The sequence below is a fragment of the Rhamphochromis longiceps genome, linkage group LG11, assembly GCF_057381845.1.
Source record: "Rhamphochromis longiceps isolate RC_006_pf linkage group LG11, R_longiceps_female_GT1.1, whole genome shotgun sequence".
Lineage (NCBI taxonomy): Eukaryota > Metazoa > Chordata > Actinopteri > Cichliformes > Cichlidae > Rhamphochromis > Rhamphochromis longiceps.
In genome coordinates this window covers 38,984,454-39,004,758 of record NC_140567.1, presented here as the reverse complement: position 1 = coordinate 39,004,758, position 20,305 = coordinate 38,984,454, and the positions used below count along the sequence as shown (strand labels likewise).

The window sequence follows — 20,305 nt, the reverse complement described above, 5'->3', positions numbered from 1 at the left end:
GTACGTACCGTGTGAACAAGCTGTGTGAAGCAGAAACACATTCACTTATCACAGCGCTCGTACTCTGCAGTTTGCTTCCACAAACGTTCGTTTTAGTTTCCATCCTCTACATAAAAACTCATAAACAAACAGCTGATCATTGTTTTGCAAACGTGTTTAAAGCGATGACACTTACCACAGTTGTCCCTGATTTTGTTGATCAGTTCGCATTCCTGAGACGACAGAAAATGTTCTTTGTAACAACATATTTATTTTAAGCAGGTGAAGCGATTTAAAGGTGGACTTACAGACAGGCCTCTGCTCCCAGGAGGACCTTTCGGGCCCTGGATGGAGGAAAAACAGAGATTATTGTAAGTTTATTTGGGAGGATAATCAAATGTGACTTTTATCTGTGGCTTCCACAGGGTGATGACCCGCTTCCTTTACATGGTGCCGGTTTTACGTTGATGTGGTCCCTCCCTGACAACGGAACAGGATGCAGCGTTACTGCTGGAGTCTGCCAGTCATGGATGGATCTTGTGTGATGTCTGTTCCTATGGACAGTGATCCCAGCAATTTGTGATGCTGTGTCATTACCAGCTTTTTGAACTGAAATCGTCCATCAGTAACCAGGACGTGCTCACAGCCATCTGCCTCCAGCTCAGATACCATCCTGCTCTGTCACAGCAACCCTCTGCATGATCTCGCCAAATACATCCATGAAACCTCTATGAGGTCTTTCTCTTTTCATCCTGCCTGGCAGCTCCATCTTTTAATATGTCCTCTGTCTAATTTAATTTAAAAACTAAATGAGCTTTTTTTTATTGAAAGATTTGCTTAGAAGATAACATCATTCAAAGAATTATTAGACGTGCTAATGAGAGTGAAGGTAGGCAGGTGAAGATGCAGTTTAAACGTACTTTGTGTCCTGGATATCCGTCACCTCCAGGCTCACCTGGCTTTCCTGGCATGCCTGAGTTCCCCTGTATGGGTCACACATAAATCACAGAAGAAGCAAAAAGCCAACGTCTCAGTGACGCGACATCAAAGAAACCTTTCTTACCCCACGACCCCGGTTCCCCTTGGATCCTGGATACCCTTTCGGTCCCTTCGCACCGTCGTCGCCCTGAAGACAAAATGCCGTGTCTCAATCACCACAGAGTCCAACATACTTCTAGCTTACTTTGGCTGAACCACATGGTGGCATCAAAGTTTTAGTGTGTGGAAAATGGAAGGACTCACCGGTAAACCAGGGTAACCAGGAAAACCAGCATCTCCCTGTACAGAGAAAGGAAGAAGCAACGATTTCACGATTAAGACTTTCTAAAATGTTCGGCCACATGTGTAAATCTGTTTTACCCACATCATTGTCCAGCTGAACAGCACCAAAGACATCCCCATGCCTATGCAGATGATACTAAGCTGTATTTTTCCACTAAGCCCCCAAATCTCAACAGCCTCCCAGACCTCAATCACTTCACCACTGCCAGTGAAAAATGGACGAACGTTCCTTTTTCTGAATCCTGGTAAAACTGAGGTTCTTCAGGTTCTTATGAAAACTTGGGAGGGAACATTTTGGATTGTGCCAGCACAGAGCTTGGGTGCGGGTCACCAGTGACACAAACCACGGTGTATCCTGAGAGAACCAGAACATCTTCTCCGCCATCAAACGAATAGCTGAAACTAAAACCATGTGGCGTTCTTCTTACTGCTTTTCATTGTTGATGAAAACAGAATTCATTCAGTTTTTGTTGGTTGATGTCAAATTAAGGTTCAGCTCTACCTTTGAACCTTTCGGTCCTTCAGGTCCAAACCCGTCACGACCATCCAGACCCTGAACACAGAGAAAGTCTTGCATGAGATAACTGCATTGAATTACAGATATACACAAGCTCAGCTCATGTTCGGGATCCTACCGGCATTCCTCTGGGTCCTGGTGGTCCCAGAGCACCCTTCACACCTGGTTCTCCTGGTTGGCCCTTAAATAACAACCATGGACATTTCTCCATCAGAATTTACACCCCCATCCAACAAAACCCTGCCAAAATATCTTTCCATTTATAAATAAAGAGTACATTATTTACAGGCTGAATCCAGTTTTATTCACATTTTAAACGTTTAAACTGCTGCTGTGGTTTATGGCCACGATCCTGGGCCATTTGACCCAGCGTTTTGAGTTTTTATACATTTGGATGTTTATGGTTTATGTTTAAGTTCATCAGGTTATCTAAGTTCATTTCTGTTATACTGAGGTTGCTGTTGTTTATTACAGTCCCCTGGTGTCTTCACCCCGTGTGTTTAAGTCTCCCTCAGCCTTCACGTGTTTCATGTCTGCGTGTCATTATGCTTCCTGTTTTATTTTGAAGAGGTCTGGTGTCCCATGTTCATTGTGTTTAGTTTCACTTCCCCTGTGCCGTCATTGTGTTTCCGCTTCATCACCTCCTGTGTGTATTTAGTGTGTGTTTCCACTCATTCCTCGTCCAATCGTCTGCTTTGTTTCCATGCCTCTAGGTTTATGGATTCATGTCAGGTCTTCAGGTTTCTAGGTCCTTGTTCTAGTGTTTTTATATTTAGCTCACCCAGTTTAGGTTATTGTTAGTTTCTCCTTTGCCTTTTGTTTTTGTGCTGTTTACTAGTGATGTGACGTTCTGTATCGAGGCTTCGAAGCTTGTGTCGAGTAATGGAGGGGGCGTTTCCGCGATGCGCGTATCGAGGCTTGCTTCATTTATGGGAGGAGCTGAAAATGATGACGTCCGCAGCCTCGCTGCCCGGCTGTACCACGTGACTGGTTCATGAAGTGGTTCGAACTTTGCCGCGAGTCATGACAGCGATATAAACCCTCAGACTTCATTCAAAATGTGGGTGTTTGATGGAGAGTTGCGGTTAGTGAGAGTTTGGAGACAGTTTGGAGGTTTATGAGAGTGAGGAGAGAAAGTCAGGAGAGAATGGAGCCAGCTAAGAAGAGGAGGATGTCCTCCCCTGTGTGGGAACATTTTGATCTTATTCCTCCCAACAAAGTATGTACATTTCTACAGAAGATGTATTTTCATAATACTGATGGTGCAATAAAACTTATGTTAAGCTGTCGTTACTTTTGTACAAGGTGAAGTGTTTGCTATGTGCCAGGGAGCTGGGATATAACAACAACATCCATGCTTAGGCACTACAGAGCTTTGCATGAGAATAAGGGGAACACCGATTGTGGAGCAAGACCAGGTGAGCCATCAAATGCCATGATAATATAGCATGCAGTAATGTTACTAAATGATATAACAATATTATACAGCTGTAATAAGTTACGTGTGTGATATTTATATTTGTGCTTTGTCTTTATTGTCTTTCCTCAGGAGAACAATCTCAAATAGATGAAGACCTGGTCAGCATGGTGATTGAGGACTCCCAGCCATTTAGCATTGTGGAGGACAAAGGATTCAAAAGACTTGTTAAATCATTAAATCCTAGCTATGTTCTCCCCACTAAAAAGGTCATAAAAGCAGTGAAAATTTAGTTTTTACAGAATAAAATGTGAACAGGCAGGACTGAGGCTCAAAGCCTCAGTGTGTAGCTGTCCATACCTCAACGTTACAAAAGCACAACCACTGTCCACACCCCAACCACACCTCACCTCACAGTAAATGATCATTTCCATTTCAAGCATTTCCAAATAATCATTTCCCATACTGCCACTATAAATATACACAGTATACTGCATCACTACAATATACATGTTTTACACACTCCTTTTGTTGTTGACATTTACAGGCTGTGTGCAAAATGCCACACTCTTCAAATTCATGCCAGCTATTATTTTTACGTCCAGTAGGTGTCCTGCTAGAGCAAATGAAGCTTCAAGAAGCTTTGCGCTGGGGTGAACCAATTGGATGAAAAGCTTCAGTGCTTCATGAAGCTTCATCTGCCCATCACTACTGTTTACCAGCCTACAATAAACAGCTCGCTTTCAGCTAATATTAAGTCTGTTTCCACTATTATCTACTCACATTCACACAGTTTGCTTCAACCAGACTGTGACACAAAATCTCATTGGGGCCATTAAAGCTTGTAGTTGGATAGGGGTTGGGTTTTGACTTCTACCCGCTGGCTACATGGGTATTCTGGTTAAAAGCTTTCCTGAATGCAAAGAAAGGAAGCGATGTCACCCACCTTCTGCCCATTAGGGCCAGGACGTCCAGGTAGCCCTGGTTCTCCAACAGATCCATGTTCACCCTGTGGAGGAGCAGAGCTGCCACTGTTCACTCTATTCACATCATGCAAACACTGAACACTCTTTATGTTGCAGCCACTGGAAATACTTCTAAAGTCTTTAAATGTCTAAATGTTTAAATGACCTTTAAAGCAATAATAATAATAAAAAAAGCAATGTTGGTATTTTTCCTCATGCAAAACTCCCTTTAATCAGACACATGCTTCATTAGAAAAACACAATCAGTACATCATAATTGAACTCGTTGGTCAGTGCATGCATACAGCCTAGTTGATGAACGCACCTGATTTCCTGGAAAACCAGGTGTTCCTTTGGGTCCAGGTTCCCCATTGTCCCCAGCAGGGCCCTGCAGGGTCATCACAGTTTGATAACTGGTGATTATTTACACCTCTGCTCTTCCAATCAATGATGACTGATGGATAGTCTGCATAGCTGTACACTAGTAGTCATCTGTAGTGTACGCTGATAATAATATATATGTCACTACACTTTATTTGTATTGCTTCTAAAACAAAGAAGTGTTGAAAAATAATAATAAAATTAGGAAATTAAAAGAACAAGAAAAAACAAGGGCGCTAGGATGTCAATCCTGGAAAACATTCCATCAAACAATAATTACAGAGCTATGACAAACACAGCAAATCAGTGCAATCTGATCAGACAGCGTGTGGTTGTCTGCATGCGCCTGCCAGAATCCTTTCTACGGCCAAACTTCATGACGTCATGCATGAAGTACATCCTAGTACAGATGCCGGGAGTCTATGTATATATAACAGGATACTGGAGTCAATTCTCTATCATCTCACACGTCGATTTAATCAGTTTCTGTTTGATGGTTATTCAGCTGTGTGACAACCCGAAGGATGCGGCCTCCGAAGGATGCGGCCTCCGAAGGATGCGGCCTCCGAAGGATGCGGCCTCCGAAGGATGCGGCCTAGGTTTTGGGACACAGCTTATGGAAAGACCAGATGTTTTTCAGTCACCAGGGCCTGAGGCTAAGTAATTCACCTGGAATAATTTTGTGTGTCCCTGACCAAATGGCGTGGAACACCTGCCTTAAGAATTTGGTTGGTGTCATTTAAGCACTGTGTGCCAGGAAGAGGGAGGAGCCAACGCAGGACTCAAAACTCAAAAGAATTAACTAAGGCAGGCAAAACACCAAATACAAAAAAACGTAACTCAGACGTGAAACTAGACAACTGAGAAAGTGAGGAACAAGCAACTAAGAGCAAGGAAAAGGGGGGACACTCGCAGCAATATGGGACGATGCAACAATGGGCAAAGGCAAACGGTGGAAACACACGGGGAATGGGGGAGAGATCAAACATAATGAGGTGGGAGGAAGGAAAACAGATGAATGAAACCCAGAGACAGAACTTATACGAGAGACGTGACAGACTAACCAGGGAGGGAACAAACTAAACCAACAGGAAGTACAAATGATTACACTTGGAAGAACGAGGAAACTAAACAATAGCAAAGAGAACATAAGAAACAGAAACACTGTGTTAGCGTGACAGCAGGACGGCGTCATTCACACATCGTCACAGCCGCTCTCGTCTTAAAGAGCGCAGGATTTCATATGTTGCTTTGAGAAAACAGTCATGGTGTGGATCAGTGCAGTCATGTTTTGGGGAAGTACGATCTGACGTTGGTCACATTTCAGATCAACAGTGAGCTTATTTGTGTCTGTGTGATACCTCCTAATGCTTTAGCTCATCACATGAACGTACGGCGGCCTGAATGTGCAGACGGAGAATATCACTTTCTGTCGACGTGAACACTGCCCATGAGACTGTTATACAACATGTGTTCACAAATATACTCCACTAAATGAGAAACAGCTTTTCTTAAGTTGCTAACTTATACCAAGCAGAGCTGCAACTGCATCCTATCTGGCTTTGTGGTTTGACAGAGAAAAAAGAAATTCATGAATAGTTCCACTGAATTTCTCTGGAAGTCTGTCCATGGGCCAAATCCAGCACAAATCTGCCAAATCCAGCTGAGCGAAAGCCAAAGTGTAACCGGAGTGATGCAAAAACACAGACTAAACTGGTACCTCTCGAGTCCTGTGGGGATTTCTGCCTATTCAACTAAAACAAAACTTCTAAGGAATAATGTGTACAGTTACTGTCAATGATCCTTCAGGAATTTAATGCTAAATTCAACCAGATGCAGCCTGCGGGAGAACATTTACAGCTTACTGCCTCAGCTGTAAACTCTGTTAGCCTGGCTCTGAATCACGGCTCTTGAACAGTTGAGACTTCAATATTTGAAACAGCTTATTAGTTCCAACATATCGAGGGGTCTTACAACGCAGTGGAGATCCCTTTACAGGCCCAGCGACTTGAACATGATGCGTAGTGATTACATACAGTTGTGGTCAGATGTTCATCACGGGCATGAATTTCAGGTCATTTTGGATTTTTAATGATTTCTTTAAACCTTTTCCAGTGTGCAACGATCGTAGAGAGTGTGCATTAGAGCAGGGCGATATGACCAAAAATATTTATCACGATATACATTTGAAAATTTGCAATAACGATATAACTGACGATATAATTGACACGAGACAAATTGAGATGAGAGATGAGATGAGATAGCCTTTATGTGTCAGTTGCAGGTCTTTTGCCCACAACCGAGATGACAGACCTTGCCGACCGTACCTACAATACACAAACCTCTCCTATCATTTCAATCCCAGCAGGCAGCCTTGTGGGGGTTTGAACAGCCGGTTCCGCTTTCTTTATTCTTTGATAAGTCAGGGCCAAGCCAGCTCCGATCAGCCAGAACCCTGTTATCATGGTTCCGAATAGGTAGATATCCTCAGCACTCAGGCTCACCCAAGCCCAGACTTCTCGTTGAGGAAGGGGTGTCAGTTGCATTTAGGGACCAGTTGATCAAATCCATAATTCCTTTTTGTTCCCTCTCTGTTCCAGGGAAAAGGAATACAGAAAAAAAAGAGACTAGACAAGGACATAAGCAGGGAAGATAAGGGAGAGGAGAAAAAGTGCGTCCGCCTCCTCTGAGAGCCAAAGAAGAACTCCTCAACTTTATTAGTGCAAAAAAACAAAACAAAAAAACAACATCAATGTATTTTCACTTAAACAAGCAGCTGTTTTTTATCTGCATTAAAGCTATATAAACATTTAACAGTGCAAACTGACAGTTTAACCAAAAGGCGTTTCCAGTGGAAACTGGCCGACATATCCTCAGCATAACCATGTATAACATCCACAACACTTAAAAAGAGGTTATACACACGCAATACGGTAACATTATGTTGAAGCACAGCACGTATCACTCCGCGAGGCTCCGCCTACGATAGCCGTAACACTCCGACAATCCATCAAGCGGTGCGGCTTCGTAGCTTAGCAAAGTCGTACTGAAACATTTGACAGATTTTCGAGCGCCGTGCACATAAAATCGTTTCGAGGTCAGTAAACACAACCAGAGTTCAGACATAAGGCACACGGGATTATAAGGGGCTCTGTCGACTTTCAGACAAATCAAAGGATGATTTTAAGTGCGCCGTATTTTCCAAACAACACGGTAATAACGACGGCCCGCTAGCATGCGCTACCAAAAATAGTGCTTTGTTGTGTATCTGACGGACGAAAGCTAAACCAGTTCCACACCAGTGAAGCTGCAGCATTTTTACAAACCAGTTCTGGTTCATCGTTTCATTCAACGATCCACTTTCGCTCTTCTCATTCTGCGTCGCCGCCATGTGCGTATGTAAACAAAGGCACTGTGCATGCGCGTTTTACCCATATTCTATCGCCATGTTTCATTTTCTTATCGTTGCCCAACATTACACCGGTGTTACCGTGGATGGTATGATATGGCCCAGCACTAGCGTGCACCAAATGGATTTTCTCTAATCCACACTGTCACGGACCCGGCTCTGGAGGACTCGGGGGTCCGTGACCAGTTTTGACTGTTGTTATTGTTGTTAGTATTATTAGTATTTGGTGATGTGTGCTTTCTCCACAATGCTGTGTTAGTCTGTGTCCCACTCGTATGTATAGGCAGGGTGTGGGTGTATACGTGTGTATGTCTGCGGGTGTGGCTGGAGGATGGAGCACAGCCACCTGTAGGCCTGATAGGTGTGGCCCTGCGAAGGACTGGCCACACCTGAAGTTCCTGCCACACCTGTTGGTGATCAGGGCTCGTCGGGGGAGCTACTTAGGAGAGTGTTGGAGCTCCCACCGGCGCGGGATCATTGAGTTATCGTACCAAGTTAGTGTGTCAGCATATGTCTGTGTTGTTCGTATATGCCCGCCGAGGGTTAGTGTTGACGGCTGCCTCTATGGTTTCCCTGCAGGAGGAAGAGTGGTCCAGAAAGGCAGCACGCACGGGGTGTGCGGAAACACAACAGCGGGGAGCACGAGCACGAGCACAGACGTCGGAGGGAAGCACGCACACGGGGTTCAAGGGAGCAACGGGGAGTTATTGTGTTTACAGTTTTTCACTGTGAATAAAGAGCACTGTTTGCATCGCAGAGTCTGTGTTTTGGGTCCTCCTTTCCCCACATCCCCACGGTCTGCCAGCCAGACCGTGACACACACAGGCTCAAATATAAATAAACATACTAATTTTTGGCTAAATGTCTCAAAGTTCTTCACAGACGCTCTTGGTAGCTGTCGATAAGCTTCTGGCATAATTCTGGCTGCATGTTTGATCACTCTTTTTATCAGAACTGAGGACTTGACCAGAGGGTGTTCCCACTCTGAATGACCGTCAGCGTTCCCACAACATTCATAGTAAGAGCAGCGATGTGAGAGGAAGGCTGAGTGCGGGGAGGAGGGGTTAAACTACAGCAGAGGCAGTCGCGTCTTTTCTGAGTTAAATATGTTCGGTCTCACAATTAAGGTCAACCTGCCGTGCGTCCAATCACAAAGCAGACCGTCACGACAGAACCGGACTCTCACCTGTGGCCCAGCAGCACCTGGGATACCGGGAGGGCCTCGATTTCCTTTCTCACCAGGTGACCCCTGCAAACAGAGTCAGACGTCTGTGTACAGTCACAGATATACGGTATAATCCTGATGCTGCTTCATATCGTCTTCTACCTTCTCACCACTGGGACCTCTTCTTCCATTACGACCCTGCACAAGAAATAAATGTCACCATCATCATGCTGAAGTCTTTCTGCAGCACAGAGCAGCACCTTCCTACCCGAGTCTCTGTGTGAGGATCACTGCTCTTCATGAAAACAGCTTCTCTTAGAGAGAAACAGAAGAACGATTTTTCTGAGAAATCTCACCGGGTTTCCATCTAGTCCACTGTCACCCCCGTACCCGTCTGGACCAGGATCACCCTGTGGATTAAAAAACATTCTGATAACTGCATCCAGCCATCTGTCCTTCTGCCCGTCCATCCACAGAATTATATACTTTGGTCAAAATATTATAATTATATATTGTGACCATTTGGCCTGGCTTTCCTCAGACCGTACACCAGAGAAGGTCAGGGCTGCATGGTTTCAGTCACTGGTTGGTAATTTCAACATTTTGGTCGTTGCCATCCTGAGTGAGCTACTCAGGACCAGCTCATATAGTCTTCACTCATTTGTGATGTACATCAGGTGGGCTTATTGATTTAAAAGTAAAATTAATCACATTTTATTCAGAAACACTTTAAATTAGCAACTGGAACCATAAATCCACCAAAGAGTGTTCAGCGCTCCTTTTATCATAGACTTCTATCCAATCAGACCAGAGGACTCGCCCCCTGCCGACCAGGTTAGGATGCTTCTGTATTGGCTTCACATTCATGTTCAATCACTGGCCACATATCTGATCAGCCAATCACGTGGCACCAAATGAATGCATATAGGTGTATATGTGGCATGGTTGTTGGTACAGGACGGGTTGGTCTGACTATTCTGCTGATCTGTCGGGACTTTGCACACAATTATTTACAGAGGAAGCTCTGAAAAGACAACATGCAGCGTTAACAGCAGATCTCTGAGAGAAACGACCTCACTGATGTCAGAGGTCAGAGGAAACGTCTCTAAATCCACAACACATTAAACTTGAAGCAGATGTGTACTGCAGCAGAAGACCACACCACGCACTCCTGTCAGCTAAGAACAGAACTGACTGTCTGATCCAATGGCATCCTCTCTTCTGAAAAGAAAGTGACAGGGTGTCACATGCTCGCCCCGCGTCCTCCAGCTCCCTTCCACAGTCCGAAGGCATGCTCGTTAGGTTAACTTGTGATTCTGAAGGTGTGAGTATGAGTGTGAATGACTGTGTGTCTCTCTGGGACAGACTGGAAACCTATCCTCGGTGAACAACAGGCTCTGCATCCCCTGAAACCCAACAAATACTTTAGTATCAAAAACGCACAGTTCCTCTGATGCCCAGAAGAGGCAGCAGTGAGTCAGTCTCCATAGACACTCGTGTTGGCTGTAGATCAGGAGGTAGATCAGGTCATCTACTAACTGGAGGTTTGGGCAACATACTAACCCGAGCTGCTCCCTGATGCATCGTCAGAGGGTGAATGTTAGAGAGTGAAAAAGTGCTTGTGTGAATGAGGCATGTTGTACGAAGTGCTCTGAGCATTCAAGTGCTAATTTAGAGGCAGTCCATATTAAAAACGTTTACAGCCTGATAAGAAAATCAGCTTTAGTCTTTGTAGATAATTTACGGTAAACTAGTGGCATCATGGCGGCTAACGTTCAGCTTTTACATAAAGATGTGGACGTGTCTTACTGGTCTCCCTGGGCTGCCGGGGTCTCCTTTGGGTCCTGGTCTGTTGTTGTCGACACCCGGGGTGCCCTGTCAGACAAAAACAGTGTTCGGTTCTTGAAGTGGAGCTTCCAGCTGTTTCCCAGCTGCGATCAGCTGTCGGGTTTTCCGACAGAAGAAAGAGCCGATATTACAGTTTTAACTAGGGCTGTGCGATATGACCACAATCTCATATCCCGATATCTGACGTTTATCGTCCGATAACGATATAAATCACAAAAATGTAACATTTTCTGTAAAGTCTGTGAATCTCGGGCAGCTCGACTTGTGTGAAGTGTTTCCAGCTGTGCGTCGAGTGTTTTAACCGATGCATGAAACGACACGTTTTAGACATAAGCTGTAACGGCGCCGTTTTCTTTGTGAGTATTTATTACACGGCGTGCTGCGGGGAAAAGCCTGTTCTAACGTTGGAGTCTAAGCTTTATTTTTTAGCACCTGGCGTCTCTTTTTTGCTTCTCATCTGTAAATAATCTGCATCTTTCACGCGATTCAGTTTATTTTGAAAGGTCTCAACAGGATCTTGAGCTTTATTGTGAAAGGTTTATGTGGAACATAAACAAGCGGATACGCGATGCTGTTACCGTCGTTGTTGCTAACGACAACGCATAAAAACAGGCGCTTGTGCGTCCGTAGTGTGGTTATATTACATATAAGAGTAAGACAGAACTTTAAGAAATGAATATAGCCACTGCAGTGATCAAAACCATGAAAAAATGTTGCCGTAAACACTTTATTTTGCGACACCACGAAACAAACGATAGCGTAAAATGAAAGAACGTTTTTATATCGTCATCGATATATATGGTTATATCGAACAGCCCTAGTTTTAACTGACATTAGTGACATTTAAACGTTTAAACACACAAAAACATCCTGAGAAAACATCGACATGCAGAGTTCTGTGATGGGTTTTTATGGCAGCACGACGTTTGTGGATGATTGTTGTAAATAAAGTGTTTTATGAGTGAATGTAGTGTGTGATCACACCAGGCTGGAAAAGCTCTCGATAAATCCCAGCTTATTTGTATTTGTTAGACAGATCAGACGGGCACAGACAAACTACACGATCAAATATCTTCACCATAATCTTTGTATCATAAAAATATGTGCAGAAACTAAAGAGTCATTATTTCAGGACATTGTTCATATTCAGGCTGTTGAAACAGGTTTTCTTTGTAAAAACAAAAAACCTGAAATATGAAAGGTTTATTTTGCTTTAGCAGTCTGATCGACCTGAACTTGACCTGCCTCCTCCTCTTCCTCGTCCCCCTCCTGCTCCCACATATTAAATAATTAGGAAAAAAAGTCCATGTGACTGCCGACCTTTCTGAAATGAAAGCACCGAAACTCACCGGGTCTCCTCTCAGTCCCTTCTGTCCTTTAAGCCCCTTCTCGCCTCCTGTCCCCGGGATGCCCTAAAGATGATATTTCAGCCTGTCAATCAACCTACCCAGAGGTCAGAGGTCAACAGCTCACAGCTTCATTTTTACGAGCTGAAGTCAAAACACATTTAAAAAAACGAAAACAGAAACAATAACAGTAAAATGGATCAATCGTTTCATTAGGTAACAACGATCAGAGCTGATGCAGCACGAAGCAAAGAAACTTTGAGTGGTTTTTGTTTACTGGGTTTCCCGGAGGTCCTCGTTCTGCTTTCAGTCCACCGAGTCCCGTCTCTCCCTGCAAACAAAACCAGAAGAACGCGTCATCTCTTCTTCTTCCACAGTCACGTGACATAAACCATCATACTCTCCTACCATGATTTGTAAATCACTAGGATAATACAGCATGTGTAAATGTTAATATAAAGAATAATTTTCATATGTAATAATTCATTTATCTAATTTAAACTTATATGTATAATTTAATCCACAGTTGCATTCAAATGATTATATTGAACAGCAGGAGCCAGGTGATGATAAATTCACTGCTCATCAGCAGGTGTCAGCATGTCTGTCACAGCTGTGTTCAGGTGTGTGTTAACACAGCACAAGGAACAAAGGCCTCAGTCAGCAGTGGGACATTGTCCTCAGCCCAGATGTTTGTCAGGCTACATTCTGTTTCACAAAGAGGAGAAAAATCATTACAATATTAGCCTCAGCTAATGTTAGCAGCTAACATTAGCTGATGTTAGACATTAGCTACATTAGCTAACATTAGCTAATGTTAGCTGATGTTAGTCATTAGCTACATTAGCTAACATTAGCTAATGTTAGCTGATGTTAGACATTAGCTACATTAGCTAATGTTAGCTGATGTTAGTCATTAGCTACATTAGCTAACGTTAGCTGAGGCTAATGTTAGCCACTCCAGGGCCTCCTTGACTCAAACCAGTGTGTCCACTGGCCTGCAGGTGCCCGACACAGAGTAACGGAGTGCGCGCTGTGCCAGGATTTATACATCAGGGAAACCAAACCCCCCTCTGGCTTCAAGACAGAAGAGCCACCTCATCAGCCCCCCCCGCAGCTGAAGACAGCTTCAACTGTTTGTGTGTTGAAAAAAAAGTAATTTTCTTGTTTTAACAATAGAAATAATTATTAGTTAGATTACTAGTTAGTGAAAAAGTAACAGTGTTAGCAACGCGTCAGTGATCAGAAGGCCTCAGTCACAAATGTTCATACCTGCTCGCCATCGATGCCGTTCAGTCCATCCTCCCCGTCGTCCCCCTGCAGCGTTGGAGCACAATCAGCTGTTACGTCTCACTGCTCAATCTATGATAAACTGTCACTTCTCCAATAAATGCAGCAGTGTCAGCAGACCTCGGTCACTCACCTTGTTGCCTGAGAGGCCTCGGTAGCCCTGCAGATACAAACAGCAGATTTAATGGTTAAAGCGCTCATGTTTGACTTTTTCAGCCCAGCTTCACAGGAATCTTTCAGTTATTTGGATTCGATTAAACGTCTGATATATTTAATATTTGTGTGATATATTTATAACAAACTATAAACAAACTTGTCAGGCTGAAGGACATCACGTCTGACACTGTGGTCAGCAGCACAGGAGCACCACAGGGAACTGTGCTGTGCCCTCTTCTCTTCACCCTGTACACCTCTGACTTCTGCTACAACTCTGAATTATGCCATATTCAGAAGTTTGCAGACGACACAGCCATCATGGGGTGTATCTGGGATGATCAGGAAGAGGAGTACAGAAGTCTGGTGAGGAACTTTGTCGCATGGAGTCACACAAACCACCTGCAACTCAACACCTCAAAGACTAAGGAACTGGTTGTGGACTTCGGGAGGTCCAGAGAAGGTCCACTGCCGGTTCAGATAGAGGGGGAGGAGGTGGAGGTGGTCAACAAGTACAAGTACCTCGGGCTGTGGGTGGACAATAAACTGGACTGGTCATGCAACACAGAGCACCTGTATAAAAAAGCCCAAAGCCGACTGTACTTCCTCAGGAGGCTGAGGTCTTTTAACATCTGCAGGAAGCTCCTGAGGATGTTTTACCAGTCGGTGGTTGCTGGAGTACTTTTCTATGCTGTGGTGTGCTGGGGGAGCAGCACAGCAAAGAAGGACTCATGCAGGCTGGAGAAACTGATCAGGAAGGCTAGCTCTGTGGTCGGCATGAAGCTGGACACTCTGGTGACAGTGGCAGAGAAAAGGACATTAAAGAAACTGATGGACATTATGAACAATGCTGGGCATCCTCTGCAGACGGCCATTAACAACCAGAAGAGTCTGTTCAGTGACAGGTTGCTTCTCCCCAAGACAAGAACTAACAGACTTAAAAACTCCTTTGTCCCACACGCCATCAGACTGTTTAACTCCTCTCTGGAGGGGAGAGGGAGGGGAAACAGGAGGACAAAGGAGGGGGGAACAACTAAGCTGTAGTGCCTCTTCACCTCACTGTACAATACCTTTGTTAATAGTCAACGGTGCAATAGACTCCATACTTGAAATGTGCAATTCATATCAGAGGACATAGTGGTGGTAGACAAACAGAAGCAGACGGCCGTAGTGATCGATGTAGCGGTTCCGAATGACAGCAATATCAGGAAGAAGGAACACGAGAAGCTGGAGAAATACCAAGGGCTCAGAGAAGAGCTCGAGAGGATGTGGAGGGTGAAGGTAACGGTGGTCCCCGTGGTAATCGGAGCACTAGGTGCGGTGACTCCCAAGCTAGGCGAGTGGCTCCAGCAGATCCCGGGAACAACATCGGAGATCTCTGTCCAGAAGAGCGCAGTCCTGGGAACAGCTAAGATACTGCGCAGGACCCTCAAGCTCCCAGGCCTCTGGTAGAGGACCCGAGCTTGAAGGATAAACCGCCCCTGTAACTCTGTAACTTCTGTCGGTGCTGTGCTTTTTTGGAAACCGAATTTCCCAGAGGAACCCACCCGAGGGATTAATAAAGTTTTATCTTATCTCTTGTTTTTCATGATAAGAACAAAAGTTAATGCTAAAAATCCGTCGTCACACAGTCTGACATGAAAAACATCTCCATGAACTCGTCTGTTCGACTGCAGCGTCATTTTCTCCACGTGATGGAGTAATGATCAGACTTCAGCAGTGCTCCTCTCAGAGGTATGACACATCGCGTACCTTCTGTCCTCTGCTTCCAGGACAGCCCCGGATCCCCTGAAGTCCAGGAAGTCCAGGAGGACCGCGCTCGCCCTGCAACACAAAAGCAAAGTCAGCGCACCTGGTTCGAGCTCTCAGTCTGCTTCGTCCTGTAGGTCCATCTTTCAGTTATCAGGTTATATGAATATTATCTCAATAATACATCTGCATTTAAGTAAAATGTAATTGCCAACTGCTTTTAGGTAGCCCCCATAAACAGGAGCAAGCAGCTGGCAATTGTAGGAAAAAAGAACTTTAACAAGAATTTTAAACTTTAACAAGAAGAACACAAACTACAAACTAGAAAATTCAAAATAAATAATTAAAAGCAAATTTTTTAATGGAAATGAATTCAGGTTTGAAGTTTTTTAATCAGGTTCAAGATCCTTTATTTGTCACATGCATAGTTACACGCAGTGAAACGTGTGCTGACGCGCTGCTCGACTGTGCAAAAGCAGAGAACATTATGTACAAATAACTGAATAAAATAAAACAATCTGGAAATTTTTACATTGAAAATCTGAAAATGTAGATTGTGCGAGTGTCTCATTTACAGCGGAAAGAGCTCGTGGTGGGATGAAGAAGAAGCACTTACACTGACTCCTTCTTCTCCCGGGAAACCCGGATGACCCCGCTCTCCCTTCTCACCCTGTTTATAAAGCAAACAGAACCATCAGAAAGAAAGCAAAGGGCTGGAAAAGCCTTCAGGACACATTTCACAACTAATTAGATTAAGTGGCAGCTGGTCAGTAACGTGATATATTAAAATGATATTTTAGTTATTAGAGTTTATGATATTTGGACAATCGTGTCATGGACACCAGAGCAGCTCCGGCTGCCGTCCACATGAACAGGTTAAAGCTCCATCGTGCAGAGAGGAGCTCGTTTAAAATGGACTGAGGCACAGTGGAAACTGATCTCAGGTCAGACCCATCCATGTGTGGATGGGTCTGTGGGAGAGGGAGCATCCGCCCTGTGGAGCTGGCAGCTGGCACATCTGGACAGGCTCCGTCAGTGCTGAAAGCTATACACAGGTATCAGAGCAGCAGCTGCTCCGTGCAGACGTGTTTTTCATGTTTGAGTGGGATGATGCTAAAGCGCAGAATGCATCTGTTGCATCAGCACGCCTGCAGTCCAGACCTCTGGCCTGCTGCTCAGTTTCATGCAATGATGAATTTTTGCAGTTGAAACGTGAGATATGTTCTCTGTGTTCTATAGTGAAACATTCCTGGTGTAAAGTTGGGGTTTCACACTCACCTTTGCCCCTCGTGGGCCTGGAAGACCACGGGGGCCTTTGTCTCCCCAACATTTGCACATCACTCCGCAGCATTCCCGGGCTGTCACGGTGCTCTGCAGTCAGACGAGGGGGCGAAGGACATACATGAACAATGCACGATCTTTGTGAAGATCTTTAAGAGGCAAACGTCGGTTACTGAACTTTTTGTCTTCAGAGAATCAGGACTCATCAAAATATTACTCGCTATAAACTTTAAGAGGAACGATTATGTCAGCAGGAAAAATGGAAACAGGGAACTGGTCCAATCACAATCCTCCCGTCAGCCGCCTCCTGAATGGCTGATGGGATTATTGTCCCTTTGATTTCTTTGTTGCTTACGTGACTTTTCTTTCAACCTACCCGCATGTTTTGCACTTGGGTCCTCTTATCTCACCTCATGACTCCTTTACTGGTTATTCTGAATAAAATTCACTCACATTTTTTACATTATATGAATAACATGAACGTGGCTCCTTTTTACTCAGACTAAAGATTAAAACTTGCTTTATTTGTCATTTAGAAAAGGTAGAAACGCACTCATGAGCAATGGGACTGACTTACAATCTGTTGGAATATGGTGCTGCCGATGCTCGGCATGCTGATTATGAGCTGATCGGTGTACCCGAATCCGCGGCCAAACTCCACCTTCTGTAGCTGAATGTGGTTAGTGCCCCTGAGAGCCACGGCCAGCAGGGCGCTGACTCCTGCAGACAGGACAACAGACTGGAACGGCGTGGCTTCACAAACACAGTGCACGTACATTTCCACTGGATCTGAATCAAGCAAACTGATTAGGTCTAGAAATATTTAGTAACTTCTCCTCGTAGATTAGATGGATCCAGTCTGATGGTGATCCAAGTGCTTCTTACCCCTCAGCTGTAAAAGGCATTGATGTGAACGCTACAGCTCGAGCTTCAAATTGATATCATAGCTGCTTCTATTAAAATCTTTGCTTAGTTTGAATCTCAGTGACCTCAGAGCCACAGCAAGTCTGATGAAGATCTTGCGGATGTAATAACTTGAGAACAAGACGACGTAGGAAATTGATATCTTAGGTGTGTCTCCTCAGAGGCCGAGGGGTTGCACTAGTATTATATTCAGTTCTTTCAGCTCTCTGTCATTCTACACAAACCACTTTTTCCTGGTTGTTTAGGAAAGTTCTTGTGCTTCCGCTTGTTCTGCTCCACGGGACTTCCTCGTAGCCCAGAATTAAAATTAAAGCATGCGTTTTTATGTTTTAGGACACACATGGGACACTAGCCCATACATCTAATGTAATAACTGAAGAATTTGTGTGCTAACATCAGATCAAAGTGCATGGGGATGTCAATAAAGATGAGCAATGAAAAGTAAAGATGACACAATGAGAAAACCAGAAGCAAAGTTGGGAATGAAGTGATCTTAGTAAATGCATGTTTTTACCAGACTCTCGCAGCAGCTTTGATTCCCGCTGTAGGCTCATGACGTTTTCATTGAGTCCATCAGAGAAGATCATCAAGACCTAAACGACAGAGTAAACCACGTCCGACAGTTTAATGTGGATGATGCCTCATGAAGTGGTAATGTTCAGGGCTGAACGATGAAGTCATAGCAGAAGCGCTAAACACTGCAGCTCCTCTAATGTCCACTAGAGGCTCCAGCAGTGAGTCAGTCCCCATATACTCCCGTGTTATAAACAAAGCTCTTTACCATTAGCAGTCTTCATGCTGGGTAACAGTAATTAATGTAATTGAATGTAGTGTGCAGTATTTGGCTACCCAACAGCCACGGCTGCAGTTTATGTGCTAAATTTTAACAAGATGAAAAATAGCACTGTTGCATGTTAGCAACACAGGATATCAATTCAGTTACTCGGATAATTTCATGGTGAAAATGAGAACTGAAGGATTCTGAAAGGTCTAAACTAGGGCTGCCAGCGTTAATCTCCTTAAAATGACTTTAACGCCATAACCACATTAAAGCGGCAAATCTCCCTTAGCAAGTTACCGCAGATCACCCCACGGCATCAACGTGTTAGTGCGGTTAGCTCATTAACGTGTTAGCACCGTGCAGCTCACTAGCGCTAGCTCACTAACAGAGATTTGCTGCAGTCATGGTGTTAACATCACTTTAACGAGATTAACGCTGACAGCACTCATCTAAACATGTCTCACCTTGACAGTAGCCTTGGATTTGGTTTTGAACTTCTCCTTGTAGAAATTCAGCAGCTCAGAGTTAAAGTAGGTCGGCTGGGACAACTTCCAGCTCAAGACTTTCTTCAACTCGTCTTCACTGAAGTCTGCAAAATTTGTATCATACAAGGCCCTGCCATCACTGTCTACCAAATGGAAGGCGATTTGGGTCTTGACCGGGGACTGGGGGACGCCAGTGCAGCACAAGTTTTCTTCTGTTGAAATATGTGAAATATGATGGACAATCTCTTCCAGGTGTTGGATGTGGTCACTGATCAGCATGTTGTTGGATCCACTCGTGTCAGTAATGTCGAATCCTATTGCAACGTCGATGGTACAATCTGAACATGGGAAGAGAAGCAGGGAAAGGATATTTGTCTTTGACCTTTTATAGCTAAAGACAGTGACATGTGGACAAGAGGGGCTCACTTATCAAACAACAGGATTAAACAATCAAAGGTACTGATGCTCATGCTGGTACTGCTAACTTTAGCCACATTAGGCAATAGAGTGGATACTTGATGATTTATGTTTACTGTGAATGCAGCACCAGCAACAGTCTTTAAATGATAAGAGGGAAAACATTAGGCATTGTGAGATCATTATGCTATTTTATGCCATATTATGGTTGAAGCTATAAGAATGTGAGAAATGGTCAGGTCACATCTCCCATCCGGATGGTTTATGCTCAAAAGTGTTTGTATGGAATAAAGAGATTGTTGATTGAGCATTTATACACCGAGTGTTGTTCTTCCTTCAGCCCACAGATCAAAAAATTGGAATATTTAACAGCATCTACAATAACAACAGCAGCTCTCGACAAACCAAGCACAAATTACTCAAACCGAAGACTGGGTGTGTTCATACTCGAGGACGTGCATTTCACTTACTAGAGTGGGGTGAATGCACGCAGCAAACCACCACCGGTAGATACTTGCAGGGCTGGACTGGGACAAAAAATCGGCCTGGGCATTTTGACTAGAGACGGGCTCACGAGGTATAGGTAAAGCCATAAAGCCTTTGAATGAAAACAAACACTGTTGTGACAGTGATTCTGGTATATATGTATCAATCTAATAAACCTACACCATCCTCCCTATTCTGGTATTCTAAACAGTACTTAGCTGAAACCAAAAGACTGCTTGGTCAAGTTAACCTCCTGAACCATCTATAACCAAGGGGGTAGATTTGGCATAGACGGAAGGGACATGTCCCCACCAATATCCAGCGATTATTGAATTGTCCCCACCAATAATTTGATCTCTTCCAGTAATGAAAAACAAACCCGATTGTCTGTTGCTGTAACAGTAGTTCATGTTTAGAATAACAAATCCCAG

The 20,305-nt window shown here is 44.1% G+C and overlaps 1 protein-coding gene across 1 annotated transcript in view; it reads right to left on the bottom strand.

The window, feature by feature from the left end:
• The window catches only part of LOC146660022 (collagen alpha-6(VI) chain-like), a 45,868-nt gene that overhangs the window by 11,770 nt on the left and 13,793 nt on the right, over positions 1-20,305 (bottom strand). Inside the window, exons 10-33 of the mRNA XM_085424030.1 lie at positions 18,951-19,309; positions 18,220-18,298; positions 17,359-17,501; positions 16,779-16,871; positions 16,117-16,170; positions 15,504-15,575; positions 13,732-13,758; positions 13,581-13,625; positions 12,586-12,639; positions 12,312-12,374; positions 10,924-10,989; positions 9,471-9,524; positions 9,277-9,312; positions 9,136-9,198; positions 4,485-4,547; positions 4,141-4,203; positions 1,896-1,958; positions 1,763-1,813; positions 1,222-1,257; positions 1,043-1,105; positions 900-962; positions 288-323; positions 176-212; positions 9-20 (exon numbers count right to left, since the gene is read on the bottom strand). Coding sequence (XP_085280156.1) covers positions 9-20; positions 176-212; positions 288-323; positions 900-962; positions 1,043-1,105; positions 1,222-1,257; positions 1,763-1,813; positions 1,896-1,958; positions 4,141-4,203; positions 4,485-4,547; positions 9,136-9,198; positions 9,277-9,312; positions 9,471-9,524; positions 10,924-10,989; positions 12,312-12,374; positions 12,586-12,639; positions 13,581-13,625; positions 13,732-13,758; positions 15,504-15,575; positions 16,117-16,170; positions 16,779-16,871; positions 17,359-17,501; positions 18,220-18,298; positions 18,951-19,309 — 1,695 coding nt within the window. The remainder of the gene's footprint in view (positions 1-8; positions 21-175; positions 213-287; positions 324-899; positions 963-1,042; positions 1,106-1,221; positions 1,258-1,762; positions 1,814-1,895; positions 1,959-4,140; positions 4,204-4,484; positions 4,548-9,135; positions 9,199-9,276; positions 9,313-9,470; positions 9,525-10,923; positions 10,990-12,311; positions 12,375-12,585; positions 12,640-13,580; positions 13,626-13,731; positions 13,759-15,503; positions 15,576-16,116; positions 16,171-16,778; positions 16,872-17,358; positions 17,502-18,219; positions 18,299-18,950; positions 19,310-20,305) is intronic.